General features: G+C 31.2%; 3 protein-coding genes across 5 annotated transcripts; 2 read left to right on the forward strand and 1 right to left on the reverse strand.

Moving 5' to 3' along the window:
* The first annotated feature begins 436 nt into the window (after positions 1 to 436).
* On the forward strand, positions 437 to 5818 carry Vdup1 (arrestin family protein Vdup1). Of its 3 annotated transcripts, none has more exons than XM_085190977.1 (6): positions 437 to 570; positions 1010 to 1151; positions 1799 to 1915; positions 2369 to 2586; positions 3170 to 3538; positions 3860 to 5818. In XM_085190977.1, exons 2-6 carry the CDS (start codon positions 1031 to 1033, stop codon positions 4016 to 4018), a joined length of 984 nt encoding a protein of 327 aa, XP_085047103.1. In that variant the 5' UTR covers positions 437 to 570; positions 1010 to 1030; the 3' UTR covers positions 4019 to 5818. The 3 variants fall into 3 exon arrangements, with proteins under 3 accessions (XP_085047103.1, XP_085047101.1, XP_085047102.1); XM_085190975.1 differs by having other exon boundaries at positions 493 to 633; XM_085190976.1 differs by having other exon boundaries at positions 549 to 689.
* Positions 5819 to 6666: 848 nt separating this feature from the next.
* alien (COP9 signalosome complex subunit 2 alien) lies at positions 6667 to 11340 on the reverse strand. Its single transcript, XM_085190974.1, has 8 exons — positions 11143 to 11340; positions 10816 to 11010; positions 10600 to 10725; positions 10351 to 10518; positions 9856 to 10030; positions 9014 to 9152; positions 7932 to 8264; positions 6667 to 7592 (listed from the first exon to the last, which is right to left on the reverse strand). The coding sequence occupies exons 1-8, from the start codon at positions 11194 to 11196 to the stop codon at positions 7448 to 7450; spliced, it is 1335 nt and encodes a 444-aa protein (XP_085047100.1). The 5' UTR covers positions 11197 to 11340; the 3' UTR covers positions 6667 to 7447.
* A 2694-nt stretch (positions 11341 to 14034) lies between these two features.
* On the forward strand, positions 14035 to 18467 carry RnrS (ribonucleoside-diphosphate reductase subunit M2). The gene is made up of 7 exons (XM_085192131.1): positions 14035 to 14397; positions 14486 to 14719; positions 14844 to 15079; positions 15665 to 15893; positions 16970 to 17053; positions 17331 to 17465; positions 17735 to 18467. The coding sequence occupies exons 1-7, from the start codon at positions 14338 to 14340 to the stop codon at positions 17885 to 17887; spliced, it is 1131 nt and encodes a 376-aa protein (XP_085048257.1). The 5' UTR covers positions 14035 to 14337; the 3' UTR covers positions 17888 to 18467.
* Positions 18468 to 18572: the final 105 nt, after the last annotated feature.

Below are 18572 nucleotides of genomic sequence, written 5' to 3' on the forward strand. Positions count from 1 at the left end.
TTCGATGACACGGGCGTAATAACTTAAATTACAAATTTTTGAAACTATGAACTACTAATCTGAACAGCCCACAGAAGGGGACAAATGATGGAATTTGAATTTTTTTTCTTTACATTTTTTTTAAAATTTTGATGTGTAGACTATCCACTTATCATAAGGGAGTAGGCATAGTTAAATTTAGAATGAAAAATCGTTCTATTTTCTTTTGTTTGTTATAGCTATTGTAATATAACACTCATATGTGTATGACCCTGGTGTTTTATATAAGTTTCTAGTTTTTTTTTTTTATTTATTTAATCTTCAGTTGATAGTTATATTGATTTCCAATAAATAAGATTGTATTTTGTAATGTTAGTGTTGTATAGTTTTTCTTTTTATATTTCACTTTTGAAACCTCATTTTATATCCATCCCTTTGGGTATATGTGTTCTGTGCTCATATCTATCAAGTATCAATACGCCGATACGGTACTCGACTCGGTCAACTAGTCAACTAGTCAAGTCAGTGACATAATGTCAAAATAAAAAGAAAGAGTGAAGACAGGCTTGCGTTTATGAAATTATTTAAAAAGTACTGTAATAATTTTACAATTTTATAAAAGAATCACTTTTGCAATGTATAATTCCTTATAAGGTATAATTCAGTGAAACTGTGTACTATATCACGTATATTATTCTTATTGTCTTAAGGTAAAAAGTTTACCTAACTTGGTGGCCTTCGCAAGTTATTACTTAACTTGCAACCTACGACAACTTGTGAATACTATATTAGAATAATCATCATCTTCGTAGTTATTTTAGTAATAGATTTATTCTTTATATAGTAGTTAATGTTAATTTTATTGGTTTTATATATTTTTTAAATATACAATATGAATAATCTTATGATAATTTATCAAATACTTATAAAAATAGTTCTATTATATTTATATGAAAATTTGAAAAATATACATGTATCATATTTTTATCAAATAGATCATATTATACATAATAGTTTTACTGTGTTTTAGCTCTACAAATTAATCATCAAAATGCCAAGAAAGTTGCTTAAGTTTTTGATAGTTTTTGACAACACATCTCTATTATATTTCCCTGGTCAGTTTTTATCAGGGAAAGTTTTAATGGAACTACAAGATGATACTCCAGTCCTAGGTAATTAATTGCTTAATAGTTTATTAGTTATTTCCATAGTCCCCACCTACCTAACTGGTCTTACATACTTTAAATGAGTTATTTTAATGTGGGATGTAAGGTCAATTGGCTATACTGAGCCATGAAAGTTAAGCTAACTAACTTTGATGCATATATTGAATAGCTAATGTAATAATTAAACTATACCATTTACTTTGAAATGAGCAACCGTTGAGTTCCTTGCCGGCTCTTCTCAGCAGAACTGCCTTCCGAACTGGTGGTAGCTTTTTGTTTATATGTTCATTTGACGATTCAAAAGTGCTTGCAAAAGACTTATTTGAATAAAGAAAAATTTTAATATCTAATGAACAATTAAAATGTATAATAAATGAACAATTTAAAACTATTTAAGGCTTTTATTGCAAGCCACTGTTGTTATATGAATTTTAAATAATATTTTTTTAAAGTTATAAAAAAAAGACACTAGTCTATTACTGACTAGTGCCATTTTTTAGTTTTTTAACCAACTTCTGTAAGAAAAGGAGGTTATCAATTCAACTGTATTTTTAGATCTTATTTACCAATTACTTTATATTGTGATTAATATTACTTATAGATTGATAAATTAGGAATGATGTTAATATTGCTTTCATTTTATTATATTCTAGGTCTCCATTTCCATGTAGTAGGTGAAGGTGTTGTGAGAGTAGGTTCAGGTCGTCATGAAAGGCTTTTTGACAAGGAAAACTACATTGATTTTAGAATGCGACTACTTGGAGAACCAGGTATTTTATATTATCTATACTTATTAAATAGAAATTTAAATAAGTTTCTACTTGGTTCAATATGGATTTTGTGTCTAAATAATTGAGTGCCAAACTAAACCTAATAATGAAACTATATTTATTTCTATTAAGTAATAAATGTATATATTGAAACTATATTTAATAATAATTTTAAATCATTGTAATCCTTAGGAGTCAGTCTTTAGATCAAAAAGATTTCTAAAAATATATGGAAGCAGTAACCAAAGTAATTCAATAATTCAAGCTAAACAAACTAGTTAGTAATAAAACTAAAGACTCATTTAGATAATCTTTGTAAGTCACTTTCCTAAATATAATTTTAACACATGCATGGGGAACAGGGTGTCTTGACACTAAATTCTCTCCAGCCAGTACATTCTCATTGTCACTACCTTCCAATTTAGTGTAAAACTAAAAAATACTTGTCTCTAGGTCACAACACATCAGTCCTTTCACCAGGCATACACAGTTTTCCTTTTAAATTGGGTCTACCTATGGGCTTACCTTCCACATTCCTAGGTACTCATGGGTGGGTACAATATTATTGTAAGGCAGCACTAAGAGAACCCAATGGCTTGACACACAAAAATCAACAAGTGTTCATTGTTATGAATCCAATTGATTTGAACCTGGAACCTCCTGTTTTGGCTGTGAGTATTATGATTTTATTTTTTTCATGTTTTGTTTTAGGAAGTTTTTCAGCTTCATGCTGTATGCCACACACAGATAGGTAGGCAGAGGGAACCTAGTTTTGAGAAAGTTAATAACTCCTTTATGGGTCTGAGTATATGTGTTTATAATAAAATTCCACTGTGTATTCTTAGTTTGCAACTACAAAAATTTAAAATATCTGTAAAAAAAATTCTAACAAGTAAAGCATATTACACTGTTGAAGAATATTTAGAGGATAAGCATGTATGGAATTAATGTCTATTGAATGTAATGCAGGATGGCTGCCAGCTAATGTAATAGATTGTACCATTGATTTTGAAAAGAGCAACTGTTGAGTTTCTTGCCGGCTCTTCTCAGCAAAACTGCCTTCCGAACCAGTGGTAGCTTTTTGTTCATATGTACATTCAACGATTCAAAAGTGCTTATAATTATTGCCTATTTGAATAAAGAATATTTTGAATTTGAATTTGAGACACTTCGTTTCCCACTTTCTGCCGAATTCTGGAGGCATTGCGTGTTGAGTAAATATATAAAAAAATATTTTTTGTTATCTTTTCGCAGCAAGAATTCGAGCTAAGTGTGGAACACAAACTAGGTGTAGGTTGCGTCGGGGGTGGCGCGGTCAGTTGTCGCGTCGCCCTCGACCGCGGTGCGTACGTTCCGGGACAGAGTATATCACTCAACGCACGTATAGACAACCGTTCTAAAACCGCCATCAAAGCCACACGCGCTGCTTTAACTGAAACCGTACAATATAGTGCTCGGGGGAAAATAGCGGCTAAGGAAAGTAGGGAATTGGCTCGTTTAGTCCGAGGGAAGCTGCGCGCCGGGGATTCCCAGCTATGGCGCGCTGAGTTGCTGTACGTACCACCGCTGCCTCCCACTAATTTGAGGGGTTGCCATCTTATATCTGTGCAGTATGATGTTTTTGTGAGTATTGCTTTCTTTTTTGTATACTCTGTATATGTATAGGTTTTTTTCGTGGACTATGGAGATATGGCAGAACAGAAAGAAAGTAAAGATAGTCTTCTTGCAAATATTGAGTTCGTATATTTTTAAAATATTTGTTTGGAAGTTATTTATTTATTAATATAATATAAGTATACCATTAAATCTTACACCATATACATATAACTATCAGCTTTTTATCAGGATTAAAAAGATCAAAAATTGTGCTTTAACTCAAATATTGGGAAAATACTTATAATGTACTTTGTAATTTTATTCTTACAAAAAAAAAATTATTTCCAGTTCATAATAGAACCGAAGAGCTTAGAGAAGGAAGTGAAACTACAACTACCTATTTTATTAGGTACATATCCGTTCCGCGACGATGAAGAACCGCACCCGCCTACCCATTACCCCACCACACTACCCGTATTTCGTCCCTGGCTTAATGATAAACAATGAGGTATATTTATTTACTGCCATTTATATGTATGTTAAATATTATAGTATATTGTTTACATTTTCATATTGTGAAAGGTCAATGTTTATTAAATATAACATCATGGCGTTCGCCAAGGCTGCGTGTTGTCCCCTACCCTGTTTCTTTTACATTTTAGTGGAATGTTAGAGGATTCTAACATTCATTGCTGTGTAGATGATAGCACAGTAGACACTGTATACTTCGGTACCTAGGCTGTGATCACTTATGATCATGTGACCCGTAAGAGCTGTTGCCTTGTCTTTTTCCATAAAAAAAATATTTGAAAGGCAAACCGTTTCTGCTTAATTGAATGAAAATTGTCTTACAAAATATTTTATCAACTAAAAATCGATTTTTGCAAGTAATTTGTTGAATATATTATATTTCACAAATATGCATATCTTAATAGTTATTCGATTTAAAAAAAACACTAAGCATATAATAAATATATAAAATCGTTGATGCAGAAGTAGGCCCATTGACTAGATAATGATAACAACTATATTAATAGTAAACAATTTTTGAAAATGATATTTTGTACATTTCTTTTTAAATATATACATATATACGAAATATTATTTAAAAACTGTTATGGATAATATACCTTCATAAAGGAGGATTTCGAAAATTGTAACATTGTAACAATAAAAGCTACTAATAGTAACTAGACAGTTACTTGGATACCTATTGCGTCAATCAAATCTTATTAAAATAATTAGTTTACTTATATTTATAATGACGAAATGGCGATATACATATCTTTTTATTTGAAAACGTAAGTGAAGTTTATACAATATTTTTTATATATTAAGAGTTCTATATATATTATATTAAATATTGATATATTTTTAAATACCAACATACATACAGTGGTGACTCGATTATGTGGCCGTCAGAAATATAGATTTAGGATTATTTAGATTACTAATTGGTCCCGGTATACATAAAATATCATTTAAATTGAAAAAAAAATTGCTGATTTCAAATATTGCTAATTTAAAAAAAAATTATGTACACACAAAAAGACCTATGTACCTATATACTCTGTTTCACGATGTAAGCGAGGTATTTTTTCAAACCTCTTCATACATTCGATGATCCGAATACATACTTTTCAATTCGAATGTTTAAGCACAGGTGGTTAATCGAGCTTCAGATGTTATTTAAAAATGGTGCTTTCTATATATATAACATTACATGATTAAACTGGTAATTAGTTGATAACATTTAAAAGCTTAATAAAAATAGGTGGAAATAAGTCCGATAAAGCGGTAAAATATATGATGTTACAACTATAAGTGTGAATTACTACTTTAGATTTAAAAATTTTTTGCTCTTTTCATACAATGAAATGTTTCATCTAAACCTTAGAAGAGTTCAATATATGACATATCAAAACTATATAATTTTTATATTGAATGACGCATTATAAAATCTTATTTTTAAATTACTTAGTGCCATTATATACTTTATGTATAATTGATAGGGTTATTTTCTTAACATAATAAAAAAATCTTTAAACTAGAACTTACGACAAATCTATATTGCTATGCATATAACCCCATTAAAAATATATAAAGTAATATATAATATACTTTTTATTGTAACTAAAACTAAGCAAATTCTACTTTATTTAAAAAAAATGTGGCAGCAATTTAATAATGTATATAACTAACCTGTGATACAAGACCGTCCATTTATAGTAGTATTATTTACTGTGTAATAAAATATATTTTTAAGAATTTTATAATCATTGTATACAAATTAAACATTATACTCATAACACTGTTTTTATTTAAAAATTGTTGAAAAATGTAATAGCTAAGTAATAGTTGCAACATAGGTATTACTTGATTATATAAAGTTTTTTTGGTAGCCATTGAAATGCAATCACTGACTGCACTCTGAACGCACTGTTTATAAATTTAGATGCTATACGGAATTCAGAATACCATGGCGCAATGGAACAATCATGGTTCTGTTTGATTCTGACTTGTGGGAATAGACTTTTTTTTTTAACATGTGGATAATGCTGTTAGCCCTATTGGCTTTTACTGGGATTTCACCTATGCTAAGCAAACCAGCCGCGACATGAAGTCGCGCCTGGGGACAAATTAGACTACTCTAAGGGAGCTAACGGTCCCTAACCGCTGGGCCCGACCGCGCCGAGACGCGACCGAGCCGTTGAATAAGCTGGACTTCGGTGGTGTTTGCTGACGGTGTTTGTGTCTTGTGTAGTAGTGTGTTTCCTACCTACATACGGGGCATTCGCTATAGTAATGGCGTCATCGGGGTCTAAAAGGACGCTACGCGGGCGTCGTGGGAATAGATTATTATTTCCTTACGGGCGTAAAAAAGAGAGGGTGAGCGGGGCGTGCCCACCGCAAAAAATTCCGTATAAAATTTGAAAAGGCTTTTACATTAACATATTTCTTTCTCCAAAAAATCTGTAAATACATCCACGACCTTACCACTGAGTTTTGTCTTCTTCACGGTGTATAATGTAAATCAAAATAAAATTACATAATCTAGTAAGAATATGTCGAGGTCTACCACACTTGCACAATATATAAAAGGAATATTAAAAAAAACCATATTGTTTTTATTAGGACTGAATAAAACAACAATATAATTATAAACTTTATTGACATCACTTAGTGGCGAAACCAATATCACTTGAGATAACTTATGGAGCAAATTTCTGCTTATATACTACCAACATATTATAAAGCGCGATAATAGCATTTCAAACATGAGATCTTTAAAACATCGAGCTAGTATGTTATTGCTGCAACTTTAAAAAGAAAAGTCATATATACACTAGAAGTTACCTCACGACGTTACCTAAAATCGGAATTTAAGGATAAGGGATTGATAGTTAACACTAAGCCATTGTACTGGTATAACTGAGTTATACTAATTAGGTAAATCATGGGGTTACGGCAAGTTTGGGGTCAGAATTATATTTAACTTTAGAATTACAGATAACCTTCAGTCATTTTATTACTGAGGACCAGAAATAATGACCAGAGTTAACTAAAGTTATTTCATATGGTTAGCTCAAATTAGAGATTAGAATTCTAGGGGTCAATATGTAGACCCAAGTGCTTTTACTACTTAAGACTAGAAGTAGTGATGAGTTTAGCGCGAGTTATACTAAAGTTAAAGCATGAGGTTACCTCAAGTTTTGGGATTAGTTATCCACTGACATTACTACTACATATACTGAGCAGAATTCCGCTATTACTTAATTTATGAATTGCAATACGCTACATAGTTACCTCAAGTCGGGGAGTAAGGTACAAGAGAAAAATTTTAAGGGTTTCTAGAGAAGGCTAGGGGGGTTTAGGGGTAAGAGCTATAATTTATAGAGGTCGAGGGCAAGGAGTTTTGTGAATCCATAGGTAATATTAAGCCATTTTATTAGCAAGAGCCAGATGTAAGGAAGATAGTTGTGCAGTCCATTTGTCCAACGCCAGGTACCTTGCAGCACCCCGCGCTCCACTGGCCAATTCTAATACAGAGTTTACTTGGTCGATACGACCACTGATTGTACTGTGAAAAAAGGGTAAAGGTAACAACCTTGTAACATAAAGGTAACAACAAATGTTTTATAGTAATGTTATGGTGTCTTTTTCTTATTATTATTAAATTACTTGTTTTGGCGAAGCGACAGAACGTCTGATTAATAACGTAAGTTCAATTCTCTTTGGGGTAATGGATTGTTTTCATCTCCTTTACTACAAATATACAAACAAGACGAACTACGATGCTGAGTTCTGCCACTTGACACACTTTGTCTCAAAAGTTGTGTGGTGAGTAGGGAGTGTTGATACATCTGCCTATAGCAATGTATACTAAAAAAAGCATGAAACTAAAAAAAAAAAAACTTACTTATCAAGAATACAAGTAACAAGTAAATTTTCCACCTCCTTCTCATCAATATTCAACTCTTTAGAAATGAATGGTATGTGTATCCTTGTATAAGGACCTATTAGCTTTATAAGGACTTGGGTACGAATATTCCTTAGTAAATCCTCAATATGTTCTCTTATAAATGGATCATCCATTATATTATTACGGTTGTGCTTCAATATAGCTTCAAAATCGTTGATGTCGTTGTTTTGATACGCCATTACTAGATTCGTCATAGCAAGGATTTCTGGATCGTTCTTGTAGGGTTTTGCCTCTTGAGAATCGAATGGATTTATTCCCGATTTCATTAACCTGTCAATTTATAGACTTTAATTATAGAATAATAGGTATATTTCAACTAGTTGTACATTATGTTCAGGTATAATAATCCACGTAGTATGTGCCTAGATTTATATATAAATATTGCTTAAATTAACGATAAAATAACGCAATTAAAAAAAAATACAAAACAATATGCGATGGGTGTGCGTTTTTTCAGTCCGTTGAAAATATAGCCCAGAAGTTTGCCACGTAATGGTAACATTATACGCAATAAAATCATTGTATACACCGGATCTCTCATATAAACATAAGCTAATTTTACGCTAATTGCTAAATTGCGACACTATAACCAGTGTTGCATCAGCCACTCTGAAAACACGTTGTGTCCTAGTGTCTAGTGAGGTTGAAAAGTTGTCGAACCCAATAAATAAACGCCAATGCGTTTATTTATTTTTGATAATGTAATCATTATCACTAATTTGCGTGTCAACTGTCTGTACACTTACAAATAGACACTAATTAGATACAAGTGTACCAGTACATACATTAATGCCTGACGAACTTCTGTCGAAGTCTATTCGTACCATTACAAACAACAGCTCTTACATTGTGTTTTATGTGAAAAAAATATATATTTTCACTCAAAACACAATGTTCTCAATGCAGGCGGAAAGCGGAGAATAGAGGTCTTGGCGCTATATTTTCTTTGCCCATTCTATGATATGCAGGAAAAAATGTAAAAAGCAGAGTATACAGAAAATAAAGACAATACAACTTACATATTGGCCAACACAAGATACTTGAGGCAAGTGGTGCGTCGGGGACTCCCCGATTCGTCATAATTTTTAAACGCTTCAAAGAAATCCGTATGAGCTTTCTCGAATTCACCTTCACGCAAGTGCATCTTACCACCACACTCTAAAAGACAATATTTTATAAATAAATATGTTTTAATGTTTGTTTCATAATATATTACAGTGAATTATATAATTATATATTCGCCGTTGTGGCGCAACGACACAGCAGCACAGTAAATGCAACCGTCTGAATTCAATTCCCATTTGGGGTAATTAATTATTTTCATTTCCTCATTTTAGTAATATTACAAAGTGCAATGTTGAGTTGCTCTACTTAATATGCAATGTGTCAAAAATTCAGGAGTGGAGATTCTTAGCACTAGGGTCCCTCTGTCATCTATTTCATATATGCAGGGTATAGAGTGGAGTTAATAGTACACTATATCATCATTGTCCAAAGCTGAAGCAATACTTGGCAAACATATTTAAATATTAGGTTCTCTAGCTTGTATCCACGATACAGTATGTTAGTTAACAAATACTAACAGAGTAGCCAAAAATAATGAATATAGAAGTGTGACTATGAAGTTAACACATTATTCTTCATCAAAATTTTTATGCACCTTATATGGAAGAGCTAATTAAGCTAAGCTAATTTTCAGTTCCCTAATCAGGTAGACAAAATCACATTGAATTCTACAACTCAACTTAGTTCAGATGTGAAACTCATAATTAGTTTCTACTACATTTATTTATAGATAAAACAAAATAATATTTAATTTAAGTTTATTACATTTTTTTATAAATAAAACAAAATAATTTACCTCTTATAACACCCATTATGAGTGGATGTGGAATTGCAGATTTTATGTGCAAAGATTGTTCATATAATGCTTTAAGTTTCTTATTATTTTTTTGTGCTGTGTACATTTGTATCTCTAGAGCATATATTTCTAAGAGTTGAGTACCTTTTTTGAGATCATCTTCACCTTCATCAGTCTTTAAAAAATAAATTTTAATATGTTAAATAAGTTTGAAAAAGCAGTGTTAAGCTCCACTCTAAATATAACATCTCAAGTTCCAGGGAGAAGTGAAGAACTGAGTGTCTTGAGACAAATTTGTCTCTGCTTATAATCATGTTACACCATGAGGTATAAAAGGATTGTTTATTTACAATGATGTTTTTTTTATTCAATTGTTATTTGTTATTTTATTTACTTCCTAAATAATAATGTCAATCTAAATATTTAATCAATCAACACATGGTTATACATTTTTTTTATTTTATTTAAAGTGTAATAATAAAGAAAATTAATTACTTGACAACTCTGATGTAATTGTTTTAGTATCTTAGCCAGTTTGTTAAAGTCGCCTCTATCATAGTACAATTTGCCTAGTTTTGTGTTGGTCTTAAACCATAATCTGTCATTTTTTGCATCTTTTAAAGCTTCCAATGTTGTTTCATAAAAATCCTGTAGCAATTCCATCTGAAAGTTGTAAAAATATATAAAAAGATATTGTTTATAAAGTTTTGTTAATTTTTTATGTTTTTATTAAGAGATACTTACATTTCTAGATGTTGATATGTAATCAAGTATAGAGTTGATAGATTTTTCTGAATGATTTCTTGTGACTGCACTTTTAATATATGTCAATAGTTGCTTGTATCTAGACATCATTTCAGTGAAATTACTCTAAAAATTAAAAAATAATATATCATTAGGGCTAATATAGTTGTAAATGTAAGGTGTACTAAACGAAACTTCTAATACATAGTGCCATACCAATTTGAAATTAATTTTTATCATTTGCTTCAGTGCTTTGAAACCCCATTCTCCTTTGTCTCCACCTTCCAGCTCTAAAACCTTCTGAAAGCTTAACAACGCAGCTTGAGGTTCGTCTTCTTTCAAAGCTTTACTGTTATAGTATTGGTTTTCTAGATCGACATCTGGTTCTGTATTACTATCTTCTGAATATTCCTGAAAAATATTGGTAGATTCTATTTAATATGCACAAAAAAAAGGACAAAAGATTTTTTTTTTAACAATTTTACAAATTAAATGTTAAAATGTGAATATAATTTTCACAAAAACATAACAACAATAACCTACCAGTCCATAATCTTCTTCCTCTTCACACATATAATCATCATCGTTATCTGACATTTTGATTAAGAAATAATAACTATATTACAAAGTATATTGTACGATAGGACTTTTTACAAATAAGTTATATATTAGTAATTCGTTTTCGGCTATGTAACCAAAGAATTCATCACAAATTTTTTCAGGCATCAAACGATTCAAACGTCAGCGACAGCGTAAAGTTTGACAGTAGCACTGATGTAGATATAGATAACATAAAATTTAGGTAGATAAATATCTGTTTACCGTACCGTACCGTATCGGTGCGATAAAAAAAATTATATACAATTACCAATCATTTTCATCTTTCTTTACCTTTAGAAAAAGAAATATATATACATATATGTCTTTCTGGACGAAATTGGCCACATCTTCTTAGCTCTCCTAGATCTTAAATACTCACTTCTAGGCGATTAAGAAATTTAATTTTTTATAGTTGTGAGGTCGATTCCAACTCGGGGAAATAAATCATTATTTATTAATTATTTTTTTTAACTTTGATAACAATGCAAAGCGCGATGTTGAGTTCCGCAACTCAACACGCAATGCCTTCAAAAATTCGGTGAAAAGTGAAGAATGGAGTGTCTTAACACTAGAATACCTCTGCCTACAGCGGTAATACAACGTGAAATTCAAGAAAATGAAAATTCGGCAGTAACTGGGGAATAGCAACAGAGTGTCTTAAGTTCTTAACATACCATCACATACCCTTCAGTTTAACGATTCATAATCAGTAAGTTTTTCTCCTACTCTATGACATACTTAAAGGCTTAATTTTAGAAATTAAGCAAGTGAGAAAAACCTTTAAAATATTTTTCTCACTTACTTAGTATCTACCATAATTTTCACGTGAGTGGAACATTATATAGTATAACTAGCGACCCTTTTGCGGCTTCGCCCGCTTTTATTACTGGATTATTCATATAATGTATGTGTGAAAAGCACTTAAGATAATGTGAAAATTAATTAAACCCCAATGCAACCCGCATTTTCGTAGTGTCAATAAGGATTTTCCAATTGTTTTAAAATAAACACAAATAAATAACATAAACAACAGAGAACTTAAACGAAAAAAAACACAGAAAACAGACTACTTACTATTCTCTTACCCAAAAATACTTAAACGAAAGATGTAACCAACTATGTCGCGTGGAAATACATTATAATTATTAGATAACTCCAAAGTACGTGCAATCACTTCTAATTTACTTTGCCGGGCGTAGAATTGAAGCATTCTCTCGGCCATCTCCGTAGTAGCTCTGAACGACATCAGGGCCTTGGTTCTCTGACGGTTAGCTGAATGCTGTTAGCCCTATTGGCTTTTATAGCGACACCGGTTGGGTAGGGAAGAGGGTACTCTGTCCCTGATGAAAAGCAAGCACTACGTGGCTGCCTGTGAGGAAAATTAAATAGAATGCATCGGCCGGGAATCGAACTCGGGCCGGCTGCGTGGCAGCCGAGCATTTTACCACTGAACCACCGATGCGTGTAAGGTGGGCGAGTGGCGAGCCGTTTCGCAGCAAGGATTTTTTGATATTGTAACAACTTCTAAAGTACTAATTCTAATGAAAAACAGTAAAAGACAGTTTTGATCTACATTAAATGGCCAACGTAACTAATATACTTATTTATATACTGAGAGTAAGGGATAAATGAAACTTGAGTAACATACAGCTGATGTGTGCACGGCGGGATGTGTCAACAATTAAATGCGTTTTTATGTAAAACTATTCGCAATTTCGAAGTAGCGTAAAAAGCAAATTTTATCTTCGTTTAACGTAGAAAATTAATAAAGTATTTTAAAGGATAAGGATTAATACCATTATGGAAAAATATCCCTCACAATAAAAAATTTATTGAAATTACTATTTTTAGACAGAAAAATGATCACTACACGTTATTCTTAAAAGATACAAATATGCCGTCGCGGACTTTTTTGTACATCTTATTAAGAGGAACAATACTCCAGTACATTTTTTTCATGTAGTACTTACCATTAAAGCAGCGCATGCGCGAAAGTGTCCCAACGGGTAGGACTTTATACACATTTATCGTATTTATGTTAATTTACATAAGAATGTACAAATAATAAACTATATATAAACCTTCCCTGAGAAATACTCGAGCTAATGGTGAAAACCGCATCAAAATCCGTTGGGTGGTTTAGAAGAAGAAGAGTTAGAAACAACAGACAGACACGAAAAGCGACTTTGTTTTATAAGATATAGGATATAGGATGTAATTTGTAAAGTTAGCCACAATATTCAAATTACATATGAATATATCCTTTAAATTTATCAATTACTTGTTTATACTTTCGATTAAAATTTTAATAAAACTGAAATAATAAACTGTTTGTCAAATATGTAACTTGATCGCACCAAAAAGTTAGGTAGGAAAATTTTCAATAAAAGGAAAATATGTGACCAATTGTAAAAAAGAATTATTTTAATTGGTTAAAATCATTAGCCAATAGAAACCTTTACACTTTACGAGGGAACAGTAATATTATAATATATACTAAAAAAAATACAATTAAAGTTCTTAATTCTCGATTGAAATAACTAGTGAAACTCAATGTATTCAGATATTTTTAACAACAAAGCAAATTTATGATAATGTATCATAATTACAATTGCCTCCTTTTGTTATCGACATCTGATTGGTAGATTATATTTTGACAGCTTCGTTCCATTGTTGGATCAATTAATGATAATATGTTCAAAGGACTATAATAATTAATATTTCCACAATTAAACTAAGTTATTACTTGGTATAACTTATAACAGTATAATATTTTAATATTTAGTACTAAAATTTGTAATTAAAAATATTTTTTATACATTTTTCTTAGTGTGTAAAATATTCTTTAATATTTTAAAAATATCGGTATTGTTAGTTCGGAATGTGACATATTTCCCGCCTAAAATAAAGCGCACTTTATAATTGACTTATCTAATATCTACTTTTGAACAGTCGTTGCTCGTTGAACGGCACCCGTTTTAGTTGTATTCATTTTGCAGTTGTTGATTTGTTGATACTTATTGTTGTTGTGTACTGTGTATGTGTATATTGTATAATAAATTCTTTTTATTCGAATTATTAACAAGCTCGGTTCAGTATTTTTGTGTTTATTTTAAATTTTAACTTGTTACGTTTGACATGGCTCCTATCAACAATAAAGAAAACTTGTACGATGGATTAAGTAATGTGCATATTAAAGTGAGTTCTACATTTTGATTAATATTTATAATATTAAAGTAATTTATATGTATTGTCGCATATGTTAATATTATCTTTCTTCTTTTAGTCTCCTGTCAAGAATGTGCTTACGGCACGGAATGATCTTACAGGTGATAGTGACGATAAAATGGACATAGTCAAAGAAAATAAAGAACAAACGTTTGACCCACAACTTGAACCCCTGTTGAGGGAAAATCCTAGACGTTTTGTTATATTCCCAATCCAATATCCAGATATATGGCAGATGTATAAAAAAGCTGAAGCATCGTTTTGGACTGCAGAAGAAGTAGACTTATCCAAGGTATTATACCTATAAAAAAATATATACCTACTGTGTTTTTTTAAGGAAGTATAACTAACTTTGATTTCACAACATTACTTGTATATGAATCATTAACTATTGACATTATATTTTATTTTTACAGGACTTAGCAGATTGGGAGACATTAAAAGATTGTGAGAAACATTTTATCAAGCATGTTTTAGCATTCTTTGCGGCTTCTGATGGTATTGTTAATGAGAACTTGGTGGAGCGTTTTTCACAAGAGGTTCAAGTGACTGAAGCCAGGTGCTTCTATGGTTTTCAAATTGCTATGGAAAATGTTCATTCAGAGATGTACTCTTTATTAATTGACACATATATAAGGGATCCTAAGGAGAGGTAAATATTTGTTTTACCTTCACACTATATTCCACATATAGCAGGGAAGGCAAATAAAACTTAGTATTTTGGTACTCTGTTTGCCATGCACCACTCGGTTTTCAGGCAAAACTGAATTTTTTTTTGTTACCAGCAAGTAAACTACAATAACTCTTTCCTCCAAGTGGATATTGAACCCACAACCATAACATTCACAGTCAGACACTGCATCTGCTTTGTACATATACATCACTTACAATTTATATTTTGTATTTCTTTTAAATTGGGCATAGTTCTGATATTCTATATATATAATTGTGGTTACATGTATTAATTATTAAACTCAAATGTATTTAATATTATTATTAGAATTGGCACAATAAATATGGTATGGTACATCTTTATCAGAAAGATTATGGATGAATAATTCATCCTCTTTTCACCAAAGTGGAAATCAAGCCCACAACCATTGTGTTTACAGTCATACAGTAGTGCCACTGTGCCACAATGGCCTTTAGTATTACTGTGTTTTGTCTGTCTGTGAAATACTTATGAAATGTTCAAATTCAAATATAAAACAAACTTTAACATCAATTAATTTTCTAGGGATTTCTTATTCAATGCAATTGAAACTCTACCATGTGTTAAGAAGAAGGCAGACTGGGCGTTACAGTGGATCGGCAGCAAGACAGCTACATTTGGAGAACGTATAATTGCTTTTGCAGCAGTTGAGGGAATATTTTTCTCAGGCAGCTTTGCTTCAATATTTTGGTTGAAAAAACGAGGTCTGATGCCCGGATTGACTTTCAGTAATGAACTTATTTCTAGGGATGAGGTATGTTTCGTAATTTTGTATTCTTATTTAAGCTTTTCTGCATCCTGCATATAGTAGGGCATGTAGATGTAAAGTGTAGTGTGTCTTTACTGTATATTTAAATGACATACAATATTGTCATTATTAAAATTTTTGATTATAAAATTAAGTAATTGTAATTTTGCCAGTTGTGAGATGTATCACTAGGAGTGATATTTTTTTGTAATTTCCTTGTTGGTCACAAGATAAAGCGTGGCGTCGAGTTCTTCCTCGTAAAAAGCAATATGTCGAACATATTACAGAAATCCTACCTCTGCCTTTATACAGGATACAGCATGTAGCTTAAAAATTATCATTTAAGTGATAGTTGAACCAAGTGGCCTACTTAGATAACTTTATCAGTCATGATATGTGCAGATTCTCATGTTCATATTATCATTTGATATTTAATTAAGTCGATGAGTAATTAGACATGGTAGGTTATCATTACTATATAACCACTTGAAATAGGTAGGTACAAGTATGATATTTCCGTATGTCTAGGCATTATACGGAACAGCTTATTTAAAGCGACTTATTCCCTATATATAAAATGTATGGAACCCCATTAAAATGAGCATTAAGTTTTTTTTTTAATTTGTGTAAGCTCTTTTTTATAATTAATTATTTAAGCCTGTTATTAAAAAAATATATTAATAATATAGATTTATTGTGATGTACTTAACTGTTTATATAAGCCCTCAATTTTTTGAGATTATTATAATATTATTTTCTATGTAACTCTTATAATGTTTTTATTTTACTTGCCATAACGGCCTAAATTTATTGATAATAATATAAGGTTGTACTGCAGTGGAATAGTGTTTAACTTAAATGAGATGATTGTGAATTTGATTCCCAATTGAGAGAGTGATTTTATAAATTTTCCCTCTTCTGCCACTTAATGCACAATGTCTCATATTACGATGAATGTCTTGGCCATAGATTTCCTTTATCTCTTCTATATTGTGAAGCTAAATAAATGTTAGATATGAATAAATTGAAATTAAGAACCTCCTCCCTTTTGAAGTTGGTTAATAATATCTTTGTTCACTCAGGGACTACACACAGACTTTGCATGTTTGATGTTCAAACATCTGGTGCAGAAACCAAGCCCGGCACGCGTTTTGGCAATCATCAAGGTTAGTTTTTTTCTAATTTATAAACTAATTACATTTAAATGTAGTTTAATTATAGTTGATACCATAGATTTTGTCCATTCCCACTCTAAGAAATTAAATACTTTCCATTTCCTCACTCTGGTAATGAGGTAGAGTGGAGTTCAGTTCTGTTTCTTTACACACAATGCCTTGAAAGTTGCTCCATATGTGGGGATCAAAAGGCTCTTAACACTAGGTTCTCTGCCTACTCTGCTACATACATCATACAGTGTGAAACTAAATAACATTATTATTACAGGATGCAGTAGCCATCGAACAGGAGTTCTTAACAGACGCGCTGCCTGTGCGCCTGCTAGGCATGAACTGCGACCTCATGTCCAATTACATAGAGTTTGTGGCTGATCGCCTACTTGTTGAACTTATTGGTGAAAAGGTAAACTAAGCTCCTAATTAATACTATATCATATATGATATTTATCTAATAAGTGTTGCAATTAACTTACAATACAATTTCTTCTAAACAGACCAGAGAGTTGAGAAGATAGTGTTATTCTTAAGAAATATATATTAACATTTCTGAAGAAATGCAAACTTCAATCAATATGTTGGCAAACATATTTTAATATTATATTATCTATATTTGTGCCATCAGTTTTTATTTATTTATGCATCCCTGTACTTATTTCATTATTTTATCCATAGCACTACAATACACAGAATCCATTCGATTTTATGAATCTCATCTCATTGGAAGGCAAAACAAATTTCTTTGAGAAGAAAGTTGGAGAATACCAGAAGTGGGGAGTGATGGCGCAACCTATGGACAATGTTTTCACTTTAGATGCTGAATTTTAAATTTTTGTTTATTTTAGCAAACTTAATTTTGAATATTTATGAATCTACTTATAGATTAGGTCAATGACTTATTAGAAATGTTTGGTATCAGCAGACATTGTCCTTTTGAAAAAAAAATGTCACCTTAAACATTGTTTTTTATAGTTTAGCTGGTCTATTGCAGTACACGCCCATTGCAAGCGGCCTATTGAATTAAGTCCTAGTCCTATTTTCAAAGCCACTTAGGAGTAATATGATGACAAACACATGTACGGAAGAATTAAATGTTAATATAAAATTAAATGACAATAATATTCAGTTAATTATGCACCAGTTTGATTAGCTTTAAGTTTTTATATATTTCTTATATTCCAAACCCAGTACTGGGATGGCATTTACGATTACTTTTGTATGATTAATTATATTGTATAGAATGAATGTCCAAGTATAGTATAAGTTGCCTTAAGTAATATAAATCTTATTGTAAGTAATAAATTAGCTTAAGGATACTTCATCTTTGATAAGATGTTACGGATTAAATTTGTTGTGATATTAAAAACTATTTTTCATAATTTCCTAATAAATGCTTATTGAAAATTTATTCTTCTTTTTTTCCCAAAAAAGTTGTTAAGAAACTTATTTTTACGGTAGTGGTAGCATAACAAAGTCTAATACTAAACTTGGTGGTGCCGGAATGTATAGCATA

This window comes from Heliconius melpomene, chromosome 10 (genome assembly GCF_056956725.1).
Source record: "Heliconius melpomene rosina isolate 202511_hmr_F chromosome 10, ASM5695672v1, whole genome shotgun sequence".
NCBI lineage: Eukaryota > Metazoa > Arthropoda > Insecta > Lepidoptera > Nymphalidae > Heliconius > Heliconius melpomene.